General features: G+C 45.1%; 1 protein-coding gene across 1 annotated transcript in view; it reads right to left on the bottom strand.

The window, feature by feature from the left end:
- The window catches only part of SLC24A4 (solute carrier family 24 member 4), a 198,162-nt gene that overhangs the window by 17,773 nt on the left and 158,116 nt on the right, over positions 1 to 22,273 (bottom strand). Inside the window, exon 12 of the mRNA XM_030214085.1 lies at positions 11,523 to 11,689. Within this exon, the coding sequence (XP_030069945.1) occupies positions 11,523 to 11,689 (167 nt within the window). The remainder of the gene's footprint in view (positions 1 to 11,522; positions 11,690 to 22,273) is intronic.

Raw genomic sequence — 22,273 nt, forward strand, 5'->3', positions numbered from 1 at the left:
GACTCATTATTGACCGGACAAAGTCTTTGATGGTGTGATGTATCATATCACACCACTAGGGGTCAGGCACCACTGTTTTGGATGGCGGCACCAGAGGCAAGAGGAAGCGGGCATCGCTCTTGCCTGTCCAGTCTTTAAGGCGCGTGGAGCAGATCTGGGGAAGTTCACGGAGAGGATGCACTAGAATACCAGGGATTGTTGGAGAGGGTCGGCTACCTTGGCCCTTGTGGAGTAAAGGGGGAAGGGGTCATGTGATCGAATTTCCTTGCATTGGATAATAGTTTTATGGCAGCATTCTGAGTGATTTGTAGCCCATCAGCTCCTTCCTCAGATATTCCCCCATTTTACTAAAATCAGCACGCTTGAAATCGAAGACTTTGAGTTTAGAGTGGCCGCCCTCCACTTCAGCTGTCATATCGAACCAAACCGTTTGATGGTCACTACCGCCCATTTTTAGTTTTTTTTATTTTGCAGAGTACAGGAGAAAAAGAATAATTTTTGTTTCTCTCTTACCAGTGTTCATACACACACACACACACACACACACACACACATATATGCTGGCTTCATATACAGTATTTTAGGCTTGTGTGTGTTTTGAATAACTATAATGAATATGCATAAGATGTATATATTCAAATGAATATGCTAATGTGTCACGCCCCACCCTTTGGTCCGCCATATGAAACTGTCAAACTATGCCCATGTCTCCCACCCTTGTAGCCTGACTTCTTCCTGTCACTTTTCTCTTCCCTCTTGCTCCCCCTGTGGTCTGCCATCTCACCTTCTCTTTCTCTACCCCCCTCATGGTCCAGCATATCTCCATCTCTCTTCCCTCCCTCCAATTGTCTAGCATCTCTCCCTCCCTCCCTTCCACCTTGGATCCAACATCTCTCCCCTCTCTCTTCCTCCCATTATCCAACACCTCATCTCTCCCTTCCTCCCATAGACCCCTGGGTCTAACATCTCTTCTTCCCTTCTCTCCCTCCATCCCATTGTCCACTATCTCTCTCTCCCTCCCCTCTGTCCCCAGGCACATCATTTCTTCCTCTAGTGCCCTCCCCCATCCCCAGCATTTGCTCCTTTCTCCCCTGGTCTATCTTAAAACAGGTCCAGCCCTGGAACTTTCCTACTGCTGCATCCCCTCTCCCCTGCAACTTCCTGTTTCTGCCTAGGCATAATATGACAGAGGGAAACCTTCAGGGTTGGCAGCATATCAGAATCACTGTCGCATTGGTGAACCCTATGAAGAAAAATGCATTTTGAAGTAGATTGAGAAGGGGTGGGAGGGAGATGTTGCACAGGGGTGGGGAGGAAGATATGCTGGACGACGAAGGCCCCCTGGAGATATGGGGCTCAGGGCAGCTGCCCTGTTCTCTGCTTCCCCCCCCCCCCCTCCTCCCCAAACACCGGTGCAGAACCTAGCCAATAAACATCTGAGTTGGCTGTATAGATAGAAGTATCAGGAAAAGTAAAGAAACAGGGAGAAGAAAACTAATAGGCTACGCTCCACGTTTTCATCCCGACAGAGAAACTAGGTGAGCTAAAATTCTCCAGTAAGATGGCTTATTTTGAGGCTGAACCCTTCTGTGCCCTGTGACCCATAGTAACATAGCAAATGACGGCAGATAAAGGCCTGTATGGTCCATCCAGTCTGCCCAACAAGATAAACTCATTTTACATGGTATGTGATACTTTATACCCGAGTTTGATTTGTCCTTGCCTTTCTCAGGGCACAGACCGTAGAAGTCTGTCCAGCACTGTTCTTGTACTAAGTTCTGAAGCTAATGTAGCATCCCCTTAAAATTTACATTCCAGCTCATCCATATCTATTCAGCCATGATCAGGGTGCAGACCGTAGAAATCCGCCCAGCACTGGTTTTACTCTCCAATTACCGGCGTCGCCACCCAATCTCCGCTAAGATTCCATAGATCCATTCCTTCTAAATAGGACTCCTTTGTGTTTATCCCACGCATGTTTGAATTCCATTACAGTTTTCATCTCCACCACCTCCCGCGGGAGGGCATTCCACATATCCACCACCCTCTCCGTGAAAAAAAATACTTCCTGACATTACTCCTGAGTCTGCCCCCCTTCAACCTCAATTCATGTCCTCTAGTTCTACCGCCTTCCCGTCTCCGGAAAAGGTTCGTTTGCGGATTAACACCTTTCAAATATTTGAACGTCTGTATCATGTCACCCCTGTTTCTCCTTTCCTCCAAGGTATACATGTTCATAGGAATTGTTCCACAGTGTGCCACTGCCAGACGTGTATCGCTGCTGCAGTTTGCCAGACCTTCCGATCCCAAATAGACAGCAAACACCAGGCACTTTATAAGAGGTTAAACAAAGCAGAAATCAAACAGGTTTCAACTTGTTCGGGATTAAACACATTTCTCAACTATACTGGCTATAAATGAATTCAAGAGAGCCCGGGAGAGTCATGGGATTGTAGAACTTATTAGTTATTTCTATGTACATGGGAAAAAAAAACCCATTCAGCACAGTTTCCCCAGCTCAAAGGCCAGGGGCATTACCACCACCCTCACCCCCTGCCTTTCCTTTTTACTTTGATCTTGCTTGTAGTTGATGAAATTAATGATTGTTTTTGAAGTCTACACTGTGATTTTAATGTTGATGCTTTTGTGCTTTCAAGGATTCCACACAATCAGAGAGTATTTGCAGTTGGGTTCCTTGAGACAGCTCCAACGCAAAACATGGCCCATGTCGGGACCCAAGAAGCTCTGAAAGTTAAGTGATGCTTTTCACTTTAAATTAAACAGTTTTGTGAGCATTGCTGAAGAAAAAAATGTTATAACGTAAGTGTGCGATGATTCGAGGAAGTGGGACAAAGTTTAGACCATTTGGTCTGTGAGATGTCCCTTGAAAGTGTATAAGCACACATTAAAATACTGTTTGTGTTTAAATTTATTTAACACTTCCTGGCATACAACCCCTTTCTTCTCTTACTTATACTCAGCTTTCCATTGCCCACTTTCACCTCCTCTCCAATTGCTTTTCCACAATCTCTCCCAAGTCCTTTTATATGCTCTCTCTCAATCCTTTACTAGCCCCCTCCAGATCCTTCATATCATATCCCTACCCCTCTACCTCCATAGGTCCCTTTCCCCTTCACTTCAAACACTATTTTCCTCTTCTCAATTCCTCCCTCCACTCCTTCTACCCATACCTGTACAAGGAGCTCTGTATGTATTCAAGGCTTAGTGGATGGGTAATCAGAAGGGACTGGGAGATTTCAGATGGTATTGGACTTGTTTTATGAGTATATGCTTTATTTAGATAAGTCATTCATTAAGTATTCTTACTAAGACAATATTTAATGGAGTAGTTCAGGCATATTTCTTTCAGTATTACGTCTAATTAGTTCTTTCTAATATTAAATAATTATTCAAGACAGTCCTTTCTCCTTTGCAATTGCATCTTTCCTCACTACAGATACTCTGCCCCTCTTTGCAACTGTTTCCTCCCTGCAACTAGATGTTAGACCTCCTTCTACCTGTCCCTTTCCTCACCCCCCCTACTTCCAGACACACTTTATCCCTTTTAACCTCTCCTCCCTGAAGACACTCCCTCTAAAGAGGCTCTACCCTCCCCTTCACATCCTTATTCCTTCCAAATGCTATTCTCTCCCTTCTCACATTGGCTTGTCCTTCCCAAGCTCTTTCCCCTAATGTCCTCCCTCCCTCGGGTTTCCCACCCTCCCATACTCCCGAGATGAACAGGCCAACCCTTCCCACCGTGCATCCCTACTGGCCAGCAGCAGGAAATGCTTCTAATCTCACAGTTCTTATTGTAAGATTTAGCCTTGATGTAGCATATAATGATATCGGATTATATGTGTCACCTGCCTTTGGCCTGTAGGGATGAAAGTTCAACCTGGGAGGACAGGGAAGGTGGAAAGCCAATGGAAGGAGTAAGTTAGGTGGAGTGTTGCCTGATGCTCTTTGCTAGATATCATCCAGGACAGCCATCCTGTTCACCACCCCATTATGAGAGCATTACAAGATTTCGAAAGGTAGCCAGAGAGTAGAAGATAGATTTATTTATTTGTTATATTTTATAATCTGCTCTATCTAGTATTCTAGGTGGATAAAATCTAGTACACACAATCAGTACAATCATACACAAAATAACGCATTATAAATTAAATATTACATTACAACGACATAGTTAATATCTATCCAGCATTAAATTCTGTTCTCCATAAAAAATATATAATTAAAATCTATAGTATCATCTGCTATCTTTTCAAGCCTCTCCATACACTTGCTGAAATAAGTACATAAGTACATAAGATTTTAGTCTCTTTTTAAACACAGCTATATTTTGCACTGTTCGGAGTTGATATGGTAATGCATTCCATACCTTTGAACCAATTACATAGAAAACTGATGACCAGTACTCCTCCAGTCTAATAACATGGAAAGAAGGAACATCTACCAATGCCATATGTGCAGATCATAGAGTTCTAGAGGGCTGAGAAATCTTGAAACTTGAAGCGATAATAACCAATACTTTAATAGTTTAATACACTTGATAGACCACCCTTTTCAAACTATCCAGAGTGGTTTACAAATCAAAATTAAAAGAAAAGAACTCCAGTCAGGATAGGAAGTCGACAAGGGCGACTGGTCAGTCCAGAGCCCCCCCCCCCCCCCCCCTGATGTCGGCCCAGCCCAGGCTGCTTCCAAGAGGAAAGGGTTGGTCCCTGGGGTGGAACCAGGCTGAGGGACATAAAAGGGGTGGTCTCCTTGGAGCATGATGCTTCCTGCTTCTCGGATGCATCCTGTTTGCTGCAGCATTTCCTCTGATTATGGTAGAAGAGCATGCATCAATGCCAGATCAGGCTGAACTCTCCCTGCTCGCAGGCGATTCCTTCTCAGAGTCTCCTGACCGGCGAGTCAGTTGGGTCTGACCCTGGTTTCTGCTTCCATCCCTCCCCAGGTTTCCAAAGCAGCTGCAAGAGCTGCAATTGCTACCGATGCTGATACCCTGGGGAAGAAAAAAAACATCAAAAAAGTTGGTGGGGGGGGGGGGGGGGGGGAAGGGTTCCTGTTTCTGGGGCAGGCCCTGAGAAATGCCTGCACAATGGCATGCAGAGGCAAGGTGAGGAGCTTCTGGTGACTGCTGCAACTGGTTCACCTCCCTTTCAGGTCAGAGGTTTCCCTTCTCAGAGGCACAGTGGTGGTAGGTCCCAGATTTGGGGTGGTCAACAGGGATCATGGGAAAGGGAATAGCCCCCCGGGCCTCAATTTGATGAGCAAGATGGGGATGAGGAGTATGCTGAGGATGAATGGGGCCCTCTTCCCCCTCCTTCCTGGCATAGGAGCTGAAGATCCAGGCCTTCATGGCCACCCCAATCCTGGTGGGGACCCACTATGCCCCGTTGGGGTTGGGAAGTTGGATCTCCCTCCTCCTGTGTGGGGAGAACTATGGGCGTGGGTGAAGTAAGGTTAGGCATGGGTGTTCGGGTATGGCCTCAGATGCTGCTCCTTCCTCTTCTTATGATTCCCAGGCCCAGCTCGTTGAGGAGGATCCACACGTCTCCATTCCAGCGCCTTCTACATCTGGCCCGGACCCTCACTGTCATGGTTCCAGACATCATGATCCTGTTACATTGGCAGAGGAGCTTGCTTCATCTTCTTCACCTGGCCTCAGAGCTGTTCAACTGACTGTTCCATCGGGTAAGGCTACAGCCCTTGTGGCAGCAACTTTTTTTGGAGGGGGGGGGGGACAATTTGGGTTTGAGTAATGAAAGGAAATCTAAGAAATCCAAGAGGGCTTCTAGACACAGGAAGGGGAAAGGAGACAGGCGTAGGCATTCTTCGTCATCTTCAAGTTCTTCCTCGTCTAATTCTTCCCCTTCGTCTTCTTTGTCTGGGATGCCCTCTTCCACAGGGTGCAGCGGGGACTCCACTGTCTTTACTCCAGAGGTAGAGTGCTCCTGGCCATGGTTTCCTTGACTGAGCTGTAGGGGGAAGCAGTTCCCAAGTTACTAAGGAAAAAGATTAAAAGAAGGACCTGCAAAGATATATTTTTGCTAATGCAGGGTCGACGCAAGTCTAAGAGTAAGAAGTTATCCAAATCGGACTCTGCATTGAAGGTCAAGACAGTCTCTAGGAATGTCATTAATTGGATGCAGTCTTTCCTACATGTGGCTACTGTTTGGGGGCATGAACACCCTGCTCAGTATGGCTTGCTTCTCAGATACACCGACACCATCTTCGATGCATACCACCACTATAGGAGATGGTGTTGGCTCAATTACAATGAAGAGTTTTATGACGATGGAAGGACCCAGGATATTAATTTGTGGTTAACGCATATGCAGAAAGCTGTTGGCTGTTCAGTTCCCTCCAAGATGTCTGGAATTCCCTCAGGTTTGAACTGTTCCTTTTGCGCAGCAGCCGTGGGTTCATCCTGTCCTTCAGACTTGTGCTGGTGATATAACAAGGCTGGGTGCCCCTTTGCTGATTGCAAATTTCAACACGTGTGTGCAGAGTGTGGACCATCACACCCTTTGCCCAAGTGTTCCAAGAAAACCTCTCCCCCCAGTTTCCCAACCTTCTAAGCAGTGAGCCTAACAATTTGCCACTCACTCCTATTTCTTTAAGTGCCCTGTGCCCATGGTTGTGAGTTTACCCAAACAAGGAAGTGGCCGATATATTGTTACTGGGGTTTTCAGTTGGTTTTCATATTCCATATCATAGCTTGATTGTAACCCAGACGGTGCGCAATTCTGCTTCTTCCTCAAAGATGGCCAGGGTGATTCTGACCATGATGGGGGAGGAGATAGGAGTTGGGTAGGACTGTGGGCTCCTTTGCGTCCTCTCCATTTACTGCCATGCATTTGTCATCGCTCATGGTTATACCTAAAAAGGAACCAGGAAAATACAGTCTAATCCACAATTTGTCATATCCTCCAGGCCTCTTTCTTAATGATGGCAAATACTGGCAGTGCACTATGCCTCCTTCGAACAGGTGCTTGTTCACAGATGCGGCCCGAGGACCTTGATGGCCCAATTAAATATTGAATTCACTTTTCATCTGCTGTCCATGCATCCTGATTCTTTTCCTCTCCTTGGTTTTCGGTTTGGTGATTTGTATTATTTTGGTAAGTGCATGACAAATGTGCAACGGTTGGGGTTTTCTACCCTGATTCACCTTTGCCGTTGTTGCTTTCTTTTTGTTGGTCCTGTTTCTTCTGAGGTGTGTCAGAGGCCGATGACTGTCTTCTTTCAATTTGCAGAGGAATTTGGCATATCACTACCTAAGGACAAAATGGAGGGCCCAGATGAGATTCTGATTTTCTTGGGTGTTAAGATTGACATAGCCCGCATGATCACCAGGATGCCCGCAAAAAAGATCTCTGATCTCCTGGCTCTTATTTATAGGGTGCGGGACACATGTAAGCCTCAGTTACGCTTGTTGCAGTCACCGATTGGTTCATTGAATTTTGCTTGTCAGGTTATTCCGATGGGTCAGGTTGATGAATTCCTTCAGCAAAGCAATGGGTGTGGAGATGAACCTTGTTGGCAAAGTATATTGTTTTTGTGAAGGAGAGAGGGTACTCCAAGGCAGCGGTCTTGCAACACATCGCAGGTTTTGCTTTTTTTTTTTTTTTTTTTTTAAGCCAAGGCTGGTGGTGTGCGTAATTCAGTGGTGGGATTTTTGGTCAAACGAATGCTTAAACATTGGGGCCACAATGAACCTCCCTTGCCCGATTCCCACCAGCCTATTATGCTGCCGGAGGATGTGCAACACAGGTTAGCATATCTGGGTTTAAAAAAAAAGGCTTGAACAAGTTCCTGGAGGAAAAGTCCATAGTCTGTTTTATTAAGAAGGGTTTGGGAGAAGCCACTGCTTGCCCCGGGATTGGTAGCATGCAATGTTGCTACTAATTGGATTTCTGCCAGGTACTTGTGACCTGAATTGGCCACTGTTGGAAGCAGGATACTGAGCTAGATAGACCACTGGTCTGACCCAGTATGGTTATTCCTATGTTCTTATGAGCTCTTATTATCCTTTTGGACTGCATTACCTGTGGTGGACGCTTCTCACTTTGAGGTGGTGCTCTTTCACACTGCTGTAAGCTTAGCTTTTTTCGCCACACTGTGAATTGGTGCCCAGGTCCTCCTCTCATTAGGCAGAAGGGCTTCATATTGAACATGTCCAATTTTTATCTGATTCTCTTCATGTAACCATAGCCAAGTCTAAGATGGATCAGTTGGCTTGAAGCGGAGGAGTGGCCTAGTGGTTAGGGTGGTGGACTTTGGTCCTGGGGAACTGAGGAACTGAGTTCGATTCCCGGCACAGGCTGCTCCTTGTGACTCTAGGCAAGTCACTTAACCCTCCATTGCCTGCCGCATAGAGCCTGCCATGAGTGGGAAAGCGCGGGGTACAAATGTAACAAAAAAAAAAAATTCTATCACGCTAAACTGTATTTCTGGGCTGTCCACTTCTCCTCATTACAAGGTGTCACAATTCCTTCAACTAAGGGTTCCTCCTTTTTCTTGCCGCACGCTGATGGCTCCCTTCTGATGAGGTATCAGTTTGCGGCGGTGCAGAGTATGGTCGTATGTCACCTGGGACTTGACAGTGCCCTGTATTCTAGTCATTCCTTTCGCATTGGTGCAACACCAAGGCAGTGGGTTTGGGACATGAGGCAATTCAGCAACTGGGGAGATGGAAGTCTGGGGCATTTAAGAAATATATTAGGAAACCTTAAAAGTCTTGGCTTGCTTGGCTTTTGTCTTTTGCAGATTCTTCACCAGCTTATGCAGTCTGAATTGTGGGCCACTCCTTTATCCATTGGGTTGGTAGACGAGCGGCATGGTGCACTGGAGGACTGCATCTCAGACTGGTGTCGCAGAGAGTTCACCCTTCATAAGGGGGAAAACCAGGGGATGTGGTGGCATGACCTGGTCTCTACTGGTGGATTTCAAGCAACGGCAGAAGCGACCAGACCTTCTCTTGCTGCGCCTGGGAGGGAATGACATTTCCAGTTGCTTGAATGGTCCACTCGTCAACATTATCAAAGATGTTTTGGCAGTTCTCCTGGATTAGTTCCCCGATACACACTTCATATAGTCTGTGATTCCCTGACAATGGTGCATGGACGAGAGGAGATGGACAAGTGGTTATAAAGCTTAATTGTCAGGTGGCCAAACAGTTGCTGTCAAAAGGGGGCTTCCAGAGTCAACATCTTTGGGTGGACATGTCTTGTCAAAGCCTGTATGGTCATGACGGTGTGCACCTATCGGACACTGGCTTGGACTTATTGTTGAACGACTACCAGGAAGCCATTGAGTCAATGATGTGGACTGCAGCTTCTTTTTATGGTGGTGGTGGGGGGAACTTGATGGTTCCCCTGGTGGGGCGGTACTTGAGCTAGGAGCACCTTCAAAGGATGCCATTTGAAGTAGGCCTTAACACTCACCAGGTGGTCAATGTTAGGCCTATGGTCTCAAGCTCAGACCTGGAGGTCCAGGTCTCCTTATTTGCTCTTGCTGTTGTGGCAGGGCAAGGTATTTGATTAGTGAGGGTTAATTTATTCTTGACACCTTGCTGAATGTGGTGGGCTGTCTAATCCTTGTTTAACGGTTCATTGCTCGGGTAACATACTGTAACCATCCATAAAATGAAGCTGGGGCCTTGTGTTTTACACCAATAAGTATTTGTTAACTTTAAATGACAGAGAATCTTGGGAACGGAGTAAACTAGTCCGCTGGGGTTTGGCGGCGGCTAAGTGCCTGGTCGCACGGAAGTGGAGAGACATCAATCCCCCTTCCATGGGCGAGTGGAGGGGGAAGCTTGAACAATTTATAACGATGGAGAGACTCACGGCATATCGCAGAGATGGTGAGTTGAGGCGCAGGAGGGGATGGGCTCAGCTAAAAATGTGGGTAGAGACAATACAATCATAAAGGGAGGTGGGAGGTGGGTAGGGGGGGGGAGGGGGGGAAGGGAGGGAAGGGGGGAAGGGGGGGGAGGGATGGGAGGGAAGGGAGGGAAGGGAGGGGAGGGAAGGGATATAGGGAGCTGCAAAGGTCTGGATAGGAGTATCATTTGCAAAGGGAGGGAGGGGAGGAGGATTGCCCTTTCCAGTTTGCAGAGGATACGAGGATTTGAGTTTGCTTGTATGGTTAGTTATTGTGTTACTGTTGGGGCATTAGTGAGGAACAGATGGGATGACTCTGTGTTAAATCCTGAACAACAGTTGATGTTTACACATACTATGGTGTGTATGTTTTTCAAGCTTACTTAATAAAAACATTTAAAGTGGAAAAAAAAAAAGTATTTGTTAACTTTAAGAAGCTGTCTGCTTAAGTTGTTGTTGTTGATTTTGTTAAAAGGGGGAGATGTCTTATGTCCCCTGTAAAGAACATTCAAAAAGAGAACACACACCCATATAACATCCCCCAAACTCGGCATACTTTCAAAGTAACTCCTGCAGGCTTCCCAATGCTACTTCCATATCAACCACCAGGACCAAATGCCTCTAAAAATAATACGTTTTTAATTTAACCTTAAACTTCTGCTTAGATTCCTCTGCCCACAACTCCATAGGGAGTTGGTTCCATATAACAGGAGTCTGCCAGAAAAATGCAGATTCCCTAGTGACAGCCAAGGGAGTCTGGTAGTTATTAGGGAGGGCCAACAGAGAAACATTAGCCAACCTCAAATTTCTTGATGGGACATACAGACAAATTAAAGAGGCCAAATAAAGAGTATACACAATTATTCTAAACTTTAAATACCAAAAGTAAAATCTTAAATGTGATTCTCTGTGCAACGGGCAGCCAATGCAGCTGTTTCAGCACCAGTGAAATGTGTTCATATAGTGAATATCCTACAGTAACTCTCGCTGTGGCAAAGCCTTCAGTAAATTTTTTGGTAAACCAATTAGCAGTCCATTGCAATAATCGAATCACGGAATCACAATACTCTGAATAACTAATCTAAAATTGTACTGTTTAAGGTAATCTCTCAATCTCCTTAACAACCTAAGACTGGAGAACACTTCTCATAGTTAGAACAGAATCTAAAATCACAGTGAAAGGCTGAGGGTGCTGACCCAGGAGCAACATCAGAAAATACGTCACCGAAAGGGTGGCAGAACAGCTTCCCAGTGGAAGTGGTGAAGATAAAAACAGTGAGAGAATTCAATGTAGCTTTGGAAAAGTATAGATGACCCTTAATTGCAAAGAAGAATGAGGGAAATTCAGAGTTCAGTTGGGTCTAAGACATTGAATCGGGAAAGAAACTGGCCAGACTAGATGGGCATAATTTCTTGTCCTGTTTTTCTATTCCGTCTTGCTGTTCTGTCTTATAAATTAACAATGTTCCTTTCTATCTTTTTGATTAGACTATAGACCATCTTGATACGCTTGCTCACAAGTAGTAGTATAGCTTTAAATATTAAGCATAAGGGGTCCTTATCTGCCATTATATCCCGTGTCCTATATTTTTATGTCATTTTTTTTAAATGTCAACTTACCATCCATACCATAATGTAAGAAAAGATAGCAATCCAAAGAGTGGAGAGAATGAACGTCAGCATGAAAAGGTTTTCCCAGCGTGGTTTGTTGCAGTTTGGAATGGTGAAATACATCACACAGATGAGTGGCCAACTAAAAAACCATTTTAGTTTGTTTGCACCGCCAGCTGAAGAAGAAAAAGAAATGCAAAAACAGAAAATTAGTATTGAAAGTCGCTTCTCGTCCTTGGAATTTGGGGCTATCTACAGTCCTGCTAGTATATACACTATGACCTGCTGTGGACCTTTTAGGAAACTGTGGCATGAAGGGTGTTATCTCACACTGTTACAGATTTTATTTTTTAAACAGACCTTTATGCTGAGTGCATTCTTTCAGAAAAGCAAGTTACAAAATGGATAATAAAGTTAAGTTGGCTATTTGTAACACTGATGCTCTCTAAACACAGCAGAATACAATGAAGTATGTGACATCATTTAATAGCACCAATATGGATCATAGTTCTCTTTGAGCGCCAAACACAGAAGAAAGCGGACCTCCGCAATGGAAAATCCAAGAAAAAGGAACAGCGAAGGCGACAAAATAGATGATGCCAATCAAACTCCTACTGGACTCAAGTTCACAGCAAGAGTTTATTATTCAAAAAAAAAAAATGGACTCGACACAAATCGTGTTTCGGCCACTCTGGCCTGCCTCAGGAGTCCCTGTATGGCACAGTGCTGTTGATTCTATAGGAAAAGTCTTCTCCCTATGTTGGGTTTGCTAACAAGACCTTGAAAATGTTAAATCAAAGAAACCTTTCAGCTCCTTTGAACAGATACGAACGATACTGCTCAGACATGCCTAGAAATTATTTCAGCATGCCTGGGATGTCCCACACAACTGCTACCTTACAAGTTCTGTCCATCTAATGCAGATCTCAAGAGTCGATTCCTGGGGAAGGTAGGTGGGTGTGTGAGTCTGATTCATCCTGCTGTCTATGGAGAACACCCATTACGGATGAGCAACTTTGTTTTCTCCATCAACCACGGCTGAGGTTTGATCTATTTCCTCTTAACGTAACCCTCCATTGCCCCATGTAAGCCGCATTGACCCTGCCATGAGTGGGAAAGCGCAGGGTACAAATGTAACAAAAATAAAATAGATACTATTGGAGATTCTACATGGAATGTTGCTACTATTGGAGGTTCTACATGGAATGTTGCTATTCCATGCTATTCCACTAGCAACATTCCACGCAGGTTTGTTTCTGTGAGTCTGACGTCCTGCACGTACGTGCAGGATGTCAGACTCACAGAAGCAGAAGCCTGCACGGCCACATTGGTGATCTGCAAGGGCTGACTTCTAAATGGAATGTTGGAACATTCCATGTAGAATCTCAAATAGTAGCAACAGTGGAGGAGTGGCCTAGTGGACTTTGGTCCTGAGGAACTGAGTTCGATTCCCACTTCAGGCACAGGTAGCTCCTTGTGACTCTGGGCAAGTCACTTAACCCTCCATTGCCCCATGTAAGCCGCATTGAGCCTGCCATGAGTGGGAAAGCGCGGGGTACAAATGTAACTAAAATAAAATAAATAAAAATTTACAGGGCAACGTGGGTAGCTATATTGTTTGGGGAGTGGACTATGAATCGAGAAGGCTACTCCTACTACCATTTTAATAGCGCTACAAAATGTACACAGACCTAGCAGAACAGCTGTAATGCACAATTTTGTGGGTGCCTATTGCAATAACAGGTTTTGTGCATCTGCTAATCAAGTGAAAAGCCTAGTGCACACACCAGTACAAAGCACATGGTAATGAGACTTTTGGCTATTCAGCACAGATGCAGAAAAGTGCACAGAAGACCAAAAGGCTGAGCACAATGCCGGGGCTTTCACACCTGGTCTAAAGAGGAATAAAATGTTAGCGTGAAAGTTCTGTGGTAGTGTTGGTGAACACTTCCTGTATGTGTCTTCTCTTTACTGTAAGCATAATGACCTGCAACTTTTATTTTTGTTTGTATTTTTTTTTTCTTTTTAGAGCATGTGAGAGGTGTGCTGGTTCAAAGAGGCTAAGCGCCAAACTATGGGGGGAAACAAAGTCTGTGCAGAAAAAAAAAACTGCACTGGCACCCGACCTGCATGCACACACCTCTGCATGCATGTGCTAGAATACTATTCTGTCCCCAATTTATTCCTCAATGCTTTTTCTCCACACCGTTTTTATGACTTTTCAAAATTGTCACAATCTCTTAACATGTCTCCTATAAATGTTTCAGATTTCGCCTCAGTGGTGCTTAATTGTCCAATAATAAGTTCTTGGCAATTAATATTAGCACCAAATTCCTCATCGGCTTCTACATAAGTTTTTAGAGATCTTTAAAGCACTTAAATACGTTCGGACTGAGTTGAGCTGGCGCTAGTAGCGGCATAAGGGGGAAGTCCTTGACACAGCCTGGTGGCGAAACAGGCATGTCGGACAGCGTTGAGCCCCCAATCCGAACATATTTAAGTTAAGTGCTTTAAAGATCTCTAAAAAAAAATGACGTAAAAGCTGATGAGGAATTTGGTGCTCTAAAGCAAGGGTTTCTCAACCCAGTCCTCAGGACACAACCCAGCCAGTCGGGTTTTCAGGATCTCCACAATGAACAGGCATGAGACAGATCTTCATGCACTACCTCTGTCGTATGCAAATCTATTTCATGCCTATTCATTGTGGAGATATTGAAAACCCGACTGGCTGGGTGCACCCCCAGGACTAGGTTGAGAATCCCTGCTCTAAAGCAAGATTTCTGCATTGGCTCCTGTCTCTCCAAGATATTGTGTAGACAGTGGCGTGCCGAGGGCGGGGCGGTGGTCCACCCCGGGTGCACACTACAGGAGGGGTGCAGGGAGCAGCCGCACAGCTGTCGGCTCCTCTGGTTCCCTGCTCCCTCTGCTGTTACTTTCTGTTCTGGGGCACAGGGAGCAGGGAGCCAGCAGAGCCGACGGCCACGCGGCTGCTCTCAGCACCCCAGTAGGTAAGAAGAATGCACCTGGGGTGGTGGGGGCTTGGAGGTGATGCGCCGGGGGGGGGGGGGGGTGTCGTGCTGCACCCGGAAGGGGGAGGGGTGGACGACGCTGCAGCCGGAGGGAGGGGTGTGCAGCGGCGATCATCCCAAGGTGGCAGCCGACCAAGGAATGCCACTGTGTGTAGACCAAAGGTGGGCAACCTTTAAACACAGAGGACCATCTGAATGTCTGTACTACCCCTAGTGGGCCACAACATTACGTAATGTCAGAACTGGAAATACACAGTGCTGTGCAAACTAGCTGTGATAAAATAAATAGGCAGAGATGTAACTAAAAACAATGGAAATAAAACTGCTATTCTGAAAATATTTGTGAAGTACAGTATTTAAAATTGGTAAAACTAAGGTTAATGATATTTTCTGTGCCTATTTCTCATGGTCTCACAGGACGCATTCGGCCTGCAGGCCACAGGTTGCCCACCCCTGGTCTAGACAATAATGAGATGTAAAGGCAGGACTTTTTTTTTTGTGGGGGTACTTGGGGGTACTGAGTACCGGCACCTTTTCCATTATCTGCTAAAATTGACCCATGGTCCCCAAGTTTTAATGAAAGAGCTCAGGCTCTGCACACCAATTCTGCCTCATCATAGATTCCATGACTGGTTGCAGGGGGCCTGGCCATTGTGAGATGGGTCCCTCAGTGATCACCCCACCTCTGAAAGGTGACCTAGCATTTGAGTACCGGCTCCTTTTTTGCTAGAAAAAACCCACTGTGTAAAGGTGTAAATGGATGACCATTGGGCAGCACCATCCATTTCCTGGAATGGAAGCTGAGCAGAAATAAGCAACCGATGTTGCTGTGCCTCTGACCTGATGTGCTTTTTACTGTATCATTCATGCAGTCCTCTTAGGCTGTAACAGTGGGAGATGCCCTCTCCAGCTAGTTTGTTAAAGTTCTTTTAAGCTACTACAATTACGACTACGAATCATTTCTAAAGAACTACTAGGAGTGGCCTAGTGGTTAGGGTGGTGGACTTTGGTCCTGGGGAACTGAGGAACTGAGTTCGATTCCCGGCACAGGCAGCTCCTTGTGACTCTGGGCAAGTCACTTAACCCTCCATTGCCCCATGTAAGCCATATCATGAGTGGGAAAGCGTGGGGGTACAAATGTAACAAAAATAAAATAGATACTATTGGAGATTCTACATGGAATGTTGCTACTATTGGAGATTCTACATGGAACACTAGCAACATTCCATGTAGAAGGCTGTGCAGGCTTCTGTTTCTGGTGATCTGCAAGGGCCGACTTCTACATGGATTGTTGCTAGTGGAATAGCAACATTCCATGTAGAATCTCAAATAGTAGCAACAGTGGAGGAGTGGCCTAGTGGTTAGAGTGGTGGACTTTGGTTCTGGGGAACTGAGGAACTGAGTTTGATTCCCACTTCAGGCACAGGCAGCTCCTTGTGACTCTGGGCAACTCACTTAACCCTCCATTGCCCCATGTAAGCTGCATTGAGCCTGCCATGAGTGAGAAAGCGCAGGGTACAAATGTAACAAAAAAAAATAAAAATACTAGAGGTGTAGTGTAGACACACAAAAGAATCCCTGCTCAAAGAGCTTACAATCTAGTCAAGAGAAACACACATGAGAAACAAGGGTCTAGAGGAATGTATTATATTATAGGGAAGATGTAAAGCAATCTGAAAGAGGTGAGTTTTTAGTCTGTTTACTAATCTTGTCAGATTCAAAGATTATGAAGAAAGTTTAGTGAACTAGTGATGTGGCTGTATTGTTTTCATAAAGGAAGCCAGCGCTCTTTCAGATTCTATTGTGTTCATTACCCGTTCACCTTAGTATATACATCTGGCCACGAGAAGGTGTACGAAGTACTATGGATTCACATCAAAAGCTGCAAATCCACCAAGGTAGAAAACAACAACAAGTGTCCCACGAATATTCTCAGAAAGCAGAAAAGGAGTGGGACGGAACCTGGCTCTTCAAAGAACAGACCGAAGACATTCAGGATCTGAAGTATAATTTATTTAGGGAAGACTCTACAAGGTACCCTTTTTCGGCATGACAAATACCTTCCCTCAGGAGTCTCAATGTTTTGTCTCGGGGGGGGGGGGGGGGTGGGGAGTAAGTGGACATATTTCTTTCCTTCAGGCACAAGAGAGGTATGATCTGTTTACCTCAAAACAATTACACTACTCTTGCACTGCCTGGAATTTTATAAATTTACTATTACTTCCTTGAACAATCTAAACCACTTCACAAAATGCACAAAACACAACTCTCCCACTGCTCAACGACCTTATGTGGCTGTCCCAAATCTCATCTCAACATCACTCTGTATTTGTAAACACCGGAGACTGCAAACGCACCTCCGGTACGATGTAAGCCACATTGAGCCTGCAAATAGGTGGGAAAATGTGGGATACAAATGCAAGAAATAAATAATAAATAAAATTAAGAGAAGAATTTGCACTTTGGGACATGGTTGGTAAGTGCCTTTTTTTTACCCTTAAATTCTGCATCAAGTTTGCAAAGAAGAAACGATTGCTTTTAATGTGGGTAAATGTTCTATGGAAACAAAAATACTGTCTTTATTTGCGTTGTTTCCTGTTTCCACCCAAATCAGGCCCCCATCCCCATAAATACCTCCCCCAACTGCAGCTAAAAGGAAAGGTGACAGGAACCAACACATTATACACTGTTAGCCATATTAAGAGAACAGAGTTTTCACAATGGCTACTTTGTGCCTGTAATTAGCTTTGAAAACTATCCTCCCCAAATGTACTGTGAGCAAATCAGATACACAAAGCCTTTGTCGGCAAGGTTAGGCAAACCGAAACTGGCTTTTGACAGAATAATTAATGGAAAACACAACAGTGAATTGTCTACCAAATATGCTGAGAACAACTGTGTTGATTAAGATGAATCTGGACTTCTACCAAAACGAAGTAAGGAAGCCTATCAGGAGGAAACAGAAGCACAGGTAAATGAGTGTATTCATTGTTCAGTTCCTTGCAGGGAGAGCACCTGGCTATGAAAGGTAGATTCAGAAAATCCACTGGAAAGAGAGGATACTGAGTAAACGGTGATGCGGAGGTCACAGGAGAAAATGGAAACATGCAACAAGGACAACACTTAGTAATAAAAAAACATCAGTCTGGCAAACTTAAAAGCACCTTGGATTAAACAATGTTATAATTTGTGGCAGATAAGAAAATATTTGGTTGTGTTTTGCAGGAATAGATTTCTTCCTAATACCCCAACAGAGGCAACAGGAAAAAGTTCAGTATGTCTGAGCTTTTGGTTTTTTTTTTTGGGGGGGGGGGGGGGGAGGGGGAGACTTTAAAAGGAATTTCCATGGATAAAATGGTGCTTTACGCACAGAAATAGTTGTTTATGAAACAGGGGCGTAGCCAGACAACAGATTTTGGGTGGGCCTAGGCAAGAAGTGGGTGGGCACCAAGTGTTCTCCCCCCCCCAACCCAAAAAAATATCTCAGATGATGAGAGAACGCTTCTTTACATCTTGGCAGTCTGCAGCAGGCATGCACTGAAAACTGAGCATGCGCAGATGCTGTTATTGTGGAGAGTAGCGTTTTCGTTACCATCAGGGGGAAATCTTGAGCTGGCCGAGTTTGGGATCCTCACCAGCTAGCGCTAAACGTGTGCTACTGTTAGGCGGGCCTAAGCCCTAAGTGGGTGGGCCCCGGTCCACCCAGGCCCACCTGTGGCTACGCCACTGTTGTGAAATGTGCTTACGTTTATCTGATCTCAGGGGTAGGGGAACACTTACATGCACTATTACACCTGCCATTTCAATACACACAAATTTCAGTTTATTACACATGCATAATTTTGTATGCGCACCTCCCCATGGGATAATTTTCAAAGGGGGAAACTATACGTATACATCCCCCTCTGAAAATCTGTAACTTAAGTACCTAGGTATAACTCTTATTTGCAGATGGCTCTAAGCTTACCTCTCCAGAATTTCCTTTTAAAACAATGACAAATATACAAATTTCCATAGATCACAGACACCACTACTTTAATAAGACATATCCCCTTTGATGCATAGTTATCGATGCACTGCAATGTGGCACAATTTCCCTTTTTTTTGCAAGCAGAGATTTGATGGCAGAGAAAAGCATAATTTTCTGGATGACTATTACCCACACGTTAGGCTTTCAAAGCATTCTTCTTGTGTGAAGTAATTCACATTATATGGAATACAAATGATCTTATTTAATTATATAACCTGCAGCCCTTCCAGGACTCCCCCCAAGCAGACAATGCTTACTGGAAGTCATTTAGAAACAAATCTAAGCCAACATTCCAATAAGTGTACCCCATCTCTTCCAAAACAACCCCACACACTTTGGATTCACCCAGCTAAGTCTCAACTGATATCCCTCCCCGCACCATCACAGCTAACAGAAGTGTCCTATTGGTTGGAGACCCATAAACCAGGCCTCACAAATTTTCACTGAATCTAGAAGCCACCCCCAAAACTTAGGAGCTGGCGGCTGAAACATCTTTCGTTTTCCCTCCACCCTACACCCAAAGTTGTTCACAGAGAAACTGAAGTGTGTATATTGGGGGGTGGGGGTGTTGGAATTCCCTCTATGATCAGTAATGGCAAATCAGCGGGATTTGAACCGGCAACCTCTGGATTGCAAGACCGGTGCTCTAACCAATAGGCCACTCCTCCACTCCACTAGGCCACTCCTTCATTACATTACCCACCTGACAGATGACGCAAACAGGTAATGGCCTCTGTTTCACATATCATCATGGCATGAGTTCCCAGCTGTATCTCTCATATTCCTCCTCCCCAGCTTTCACCCAGTCTCAGTTTCTTTCTCTTTCTTATAAACTCACCCCTCCAGCCTTCATGCAGTCTCTCTCATAACTCACCCTCCCCCTCCAGCTTTGATGTAATCTCTCTCTTTCTCTTGCATCTTGCCACTGGGCAGTTTGCTACTTTCCTACTTACCCACAGCAGTTCAGCTCACAGTTGTAAGCTTGAGCCGCGCGGTGCAGGAAGTTCGGGTACTCTTGTGGTTTCAAGTCCCACGAGAGTACCCAAGTTTCCTGTACAGCTCGACTCAAGCTTATAGCAGTGAGTTAAACCTCTGCGAGCAGGTAGGAAATGTTTTCTGGGGCAGCACAAAAATAAGTAAAAATTTGGAGGCAGGAGATCTCAGGCACCAGGGTGAAATTTCTAGGGTTTTGTTGAGCTTTGCCATAAATTGTTTTAAACATAGGAAAGTGTTAAGATATTTGGTCTACACTTTCAACTGAGTCCTTCCCAAGCTCCACAGATTAAAGGTGGCACTTGGATTCTTTGCAATATGATTTGCTCTGTGGGAATAAAACTTGATTAGATGCTGACTTTTAACCCTCAGATTGATTCATGGTGAAGTCACCATTTGTGTCACTTTGTATAATCAGAGTCATCAAAACCACCTTAAAACACTAATGCTCCCATTAGTAATTACTAAACTTGGTCTACCTCTTTCGGTATTGAAATGGTTACCACTCATTCAAAATACTGCTAGAAAGTTATTTGGTACTCGTGATCATATACCCTCTATTTGGATCCTTTTATTTTCACGAGCAAGCCTCAAAAAGATGTCCCAACTGACCAGATGACCACTGGAGGGAATGGGGGATGACCTCCCCGTACTCCCCCAGTGGTCAGCAACCCCCTCCCACACGAAAAAAATAAAAATAAAGCACTTTTTTGCCAGCCTGTATGCCAGCCTCAAATGTCATACCCAAGTCCCTGACAGCAGTTTTTAATGGGTGCAGTGCACTTCAGGCAGGCAGACCCAGGTCCATCCCCCCCTACCTGTTACACTTGTGGTGCTAAGTGTTGAGCCCTCCAACTGCCCCCCCCAAAACCCACTGTACCCACATGTAAGTGCCCCCCCTTCACCCATAAGGGCTATGGTAATGGAGCAGAGGTGTGGGGAGTGGGTTTGGGGAGGATTTGGGGGGCTCAGCACCCAAGATAAGGGAGCTATGCACCTGGGAGGTAGTATTTGTGTACTTTTTAAACATTTTTAGAAGTGCCCCCTAGGGTGCCCGGTTGGTGTTCTGGCATGTGAGGGGGACCAGTGCACTACAAATGCTGGCTCCTCCCACGACCAAATGCCTTGGATTTCGCCGGGTTTGAGATGGCCGGCATTTTTTTCCATTATCGCTGAAAAACAAAACCGGCCATCTCAAACCCGGCGAACTCTGGCATTTGGCCAGGCTAATCTGTATTATCGAAAAAAAAGATGGCCGGCCATTTTTTTCGATAATATGGTTCCGGCCAGCTGTTGCGCCGCCGCCAAAATAGATCGCCGGCGACGTTCAATTATGCCCCTCTATGTAACAAAAAAACACGTACATCCGTAGAACAGTTCTGTTTCTAAACTGGAGCGTGAAAACTTCTAGCGCATTGAAGATCATTCTTAATTCCACCTGACTGATGTGCAATAGTTTTTCTTTTTTTTCGACCAGCAACCTTGTGTGCACCGGGGCCAGAGATAGGGCTCTTCATCTGTTGAATCTGTTGGAAATAGAATCCTTTTAGCAGGCTGTGAGGTGATGTTCACTAATGCAGTATCCTTCGTAGATGAGTCAAGGGTTTGACCTTGTACGAAAGAAGTTGTGTGGACTGATTCCATTGACGTTTTCGATCCCATTGAGCTCTCCTCATACATGAGCTGTAGAAGCCACATGCCTCAATCTTAATCATATATTCCTTACTGTTTTTGAATCTCTGACCAGCAACACACTGTTTTGTGTCCAGTAGTGCTCTCATGAAGGACAAAGTTCTTGCTGAGCAGAGGCTGGACTATGCATAACATATGAGGAACCTCAATCTCTAATGAGATCGGAGTGTCTTGAATTGTTTCCTGACAATGAGTTGCTAAGAAGTAACATAGTAACATAGTAGATAACGGCAGAAAAAGACCTGCATGGTCCATCCAGTCTGCCCAAGACAAACTCATATGTGTATACCTTACCTTGAATTTGTACCTGTCCTTTTCAGGGCACAGACCGTATAAGTCTGCCCTTCCCTATCCTAGCCTTCCAACCACCAACCCCTCTTCCCCCCACCTGCTCCACCACCCAATTTCAGCTAAGCTTCTGAGGATCCATTCCTTCTGCGCAGGATCCCTTTATGCATATCCCACGCATGTTTGAATTCCGTTACCGTTTTCCTCTCCACCACCTCCCGCGGGAGGGCATTCCAAGCGTCCACCACCCTTCTCTGTGAAAAAATACTTCCTGACATCTTTCCTGAGTCTGCCCCCCTTCAATCTCATTTCATGTCCCCTCGTTCTACCGCCTTTCCATCTCCGGAAAAGATTTGTTTGCGGATTAATACCTTTCAAATATTTGAACATCTGTATCATATCACCCCTGTTCCTCCTTTCCTCCAGGGTATACATGTTCAGGTCAGCAAGTCTCTCTTCATACGTCTGGGAACGCAAATCCCATACCATCCTCGTAGCTTTTCTTTGCACCGCTTCCATTTTTTTTTTAACATCCTTCGCAAGATACGGCCTCCAAAACTGAACACAATACTCCAGGTGGGGCCTCACCAACATCTTATACAGGGGCATTAAAACCTCCTTTCTTCTGCTGGTCACTCCTCTCTCTATACAGCCTAGCAATCTTCTAGCTACGGCCACCGCCTTGTCGCACTGTTTCGTCGCCTTCAGGTCCTCAGATACTATCACCC

The sequence above is a fragment of the Microcaecilia unicolor genome, chromosome 9 (assembly GCF_901765095.1).
Source record: "Microcaecilia unicolor chromosome 9, aMicUni1.1, whole genome shotgun sequence".
NCBI lineage: Eukaryota > Metazoa > Chordata > Amphibia > Gymnophiona > Siphonopidae > Microcaecilia > Microcaecilia unicolor.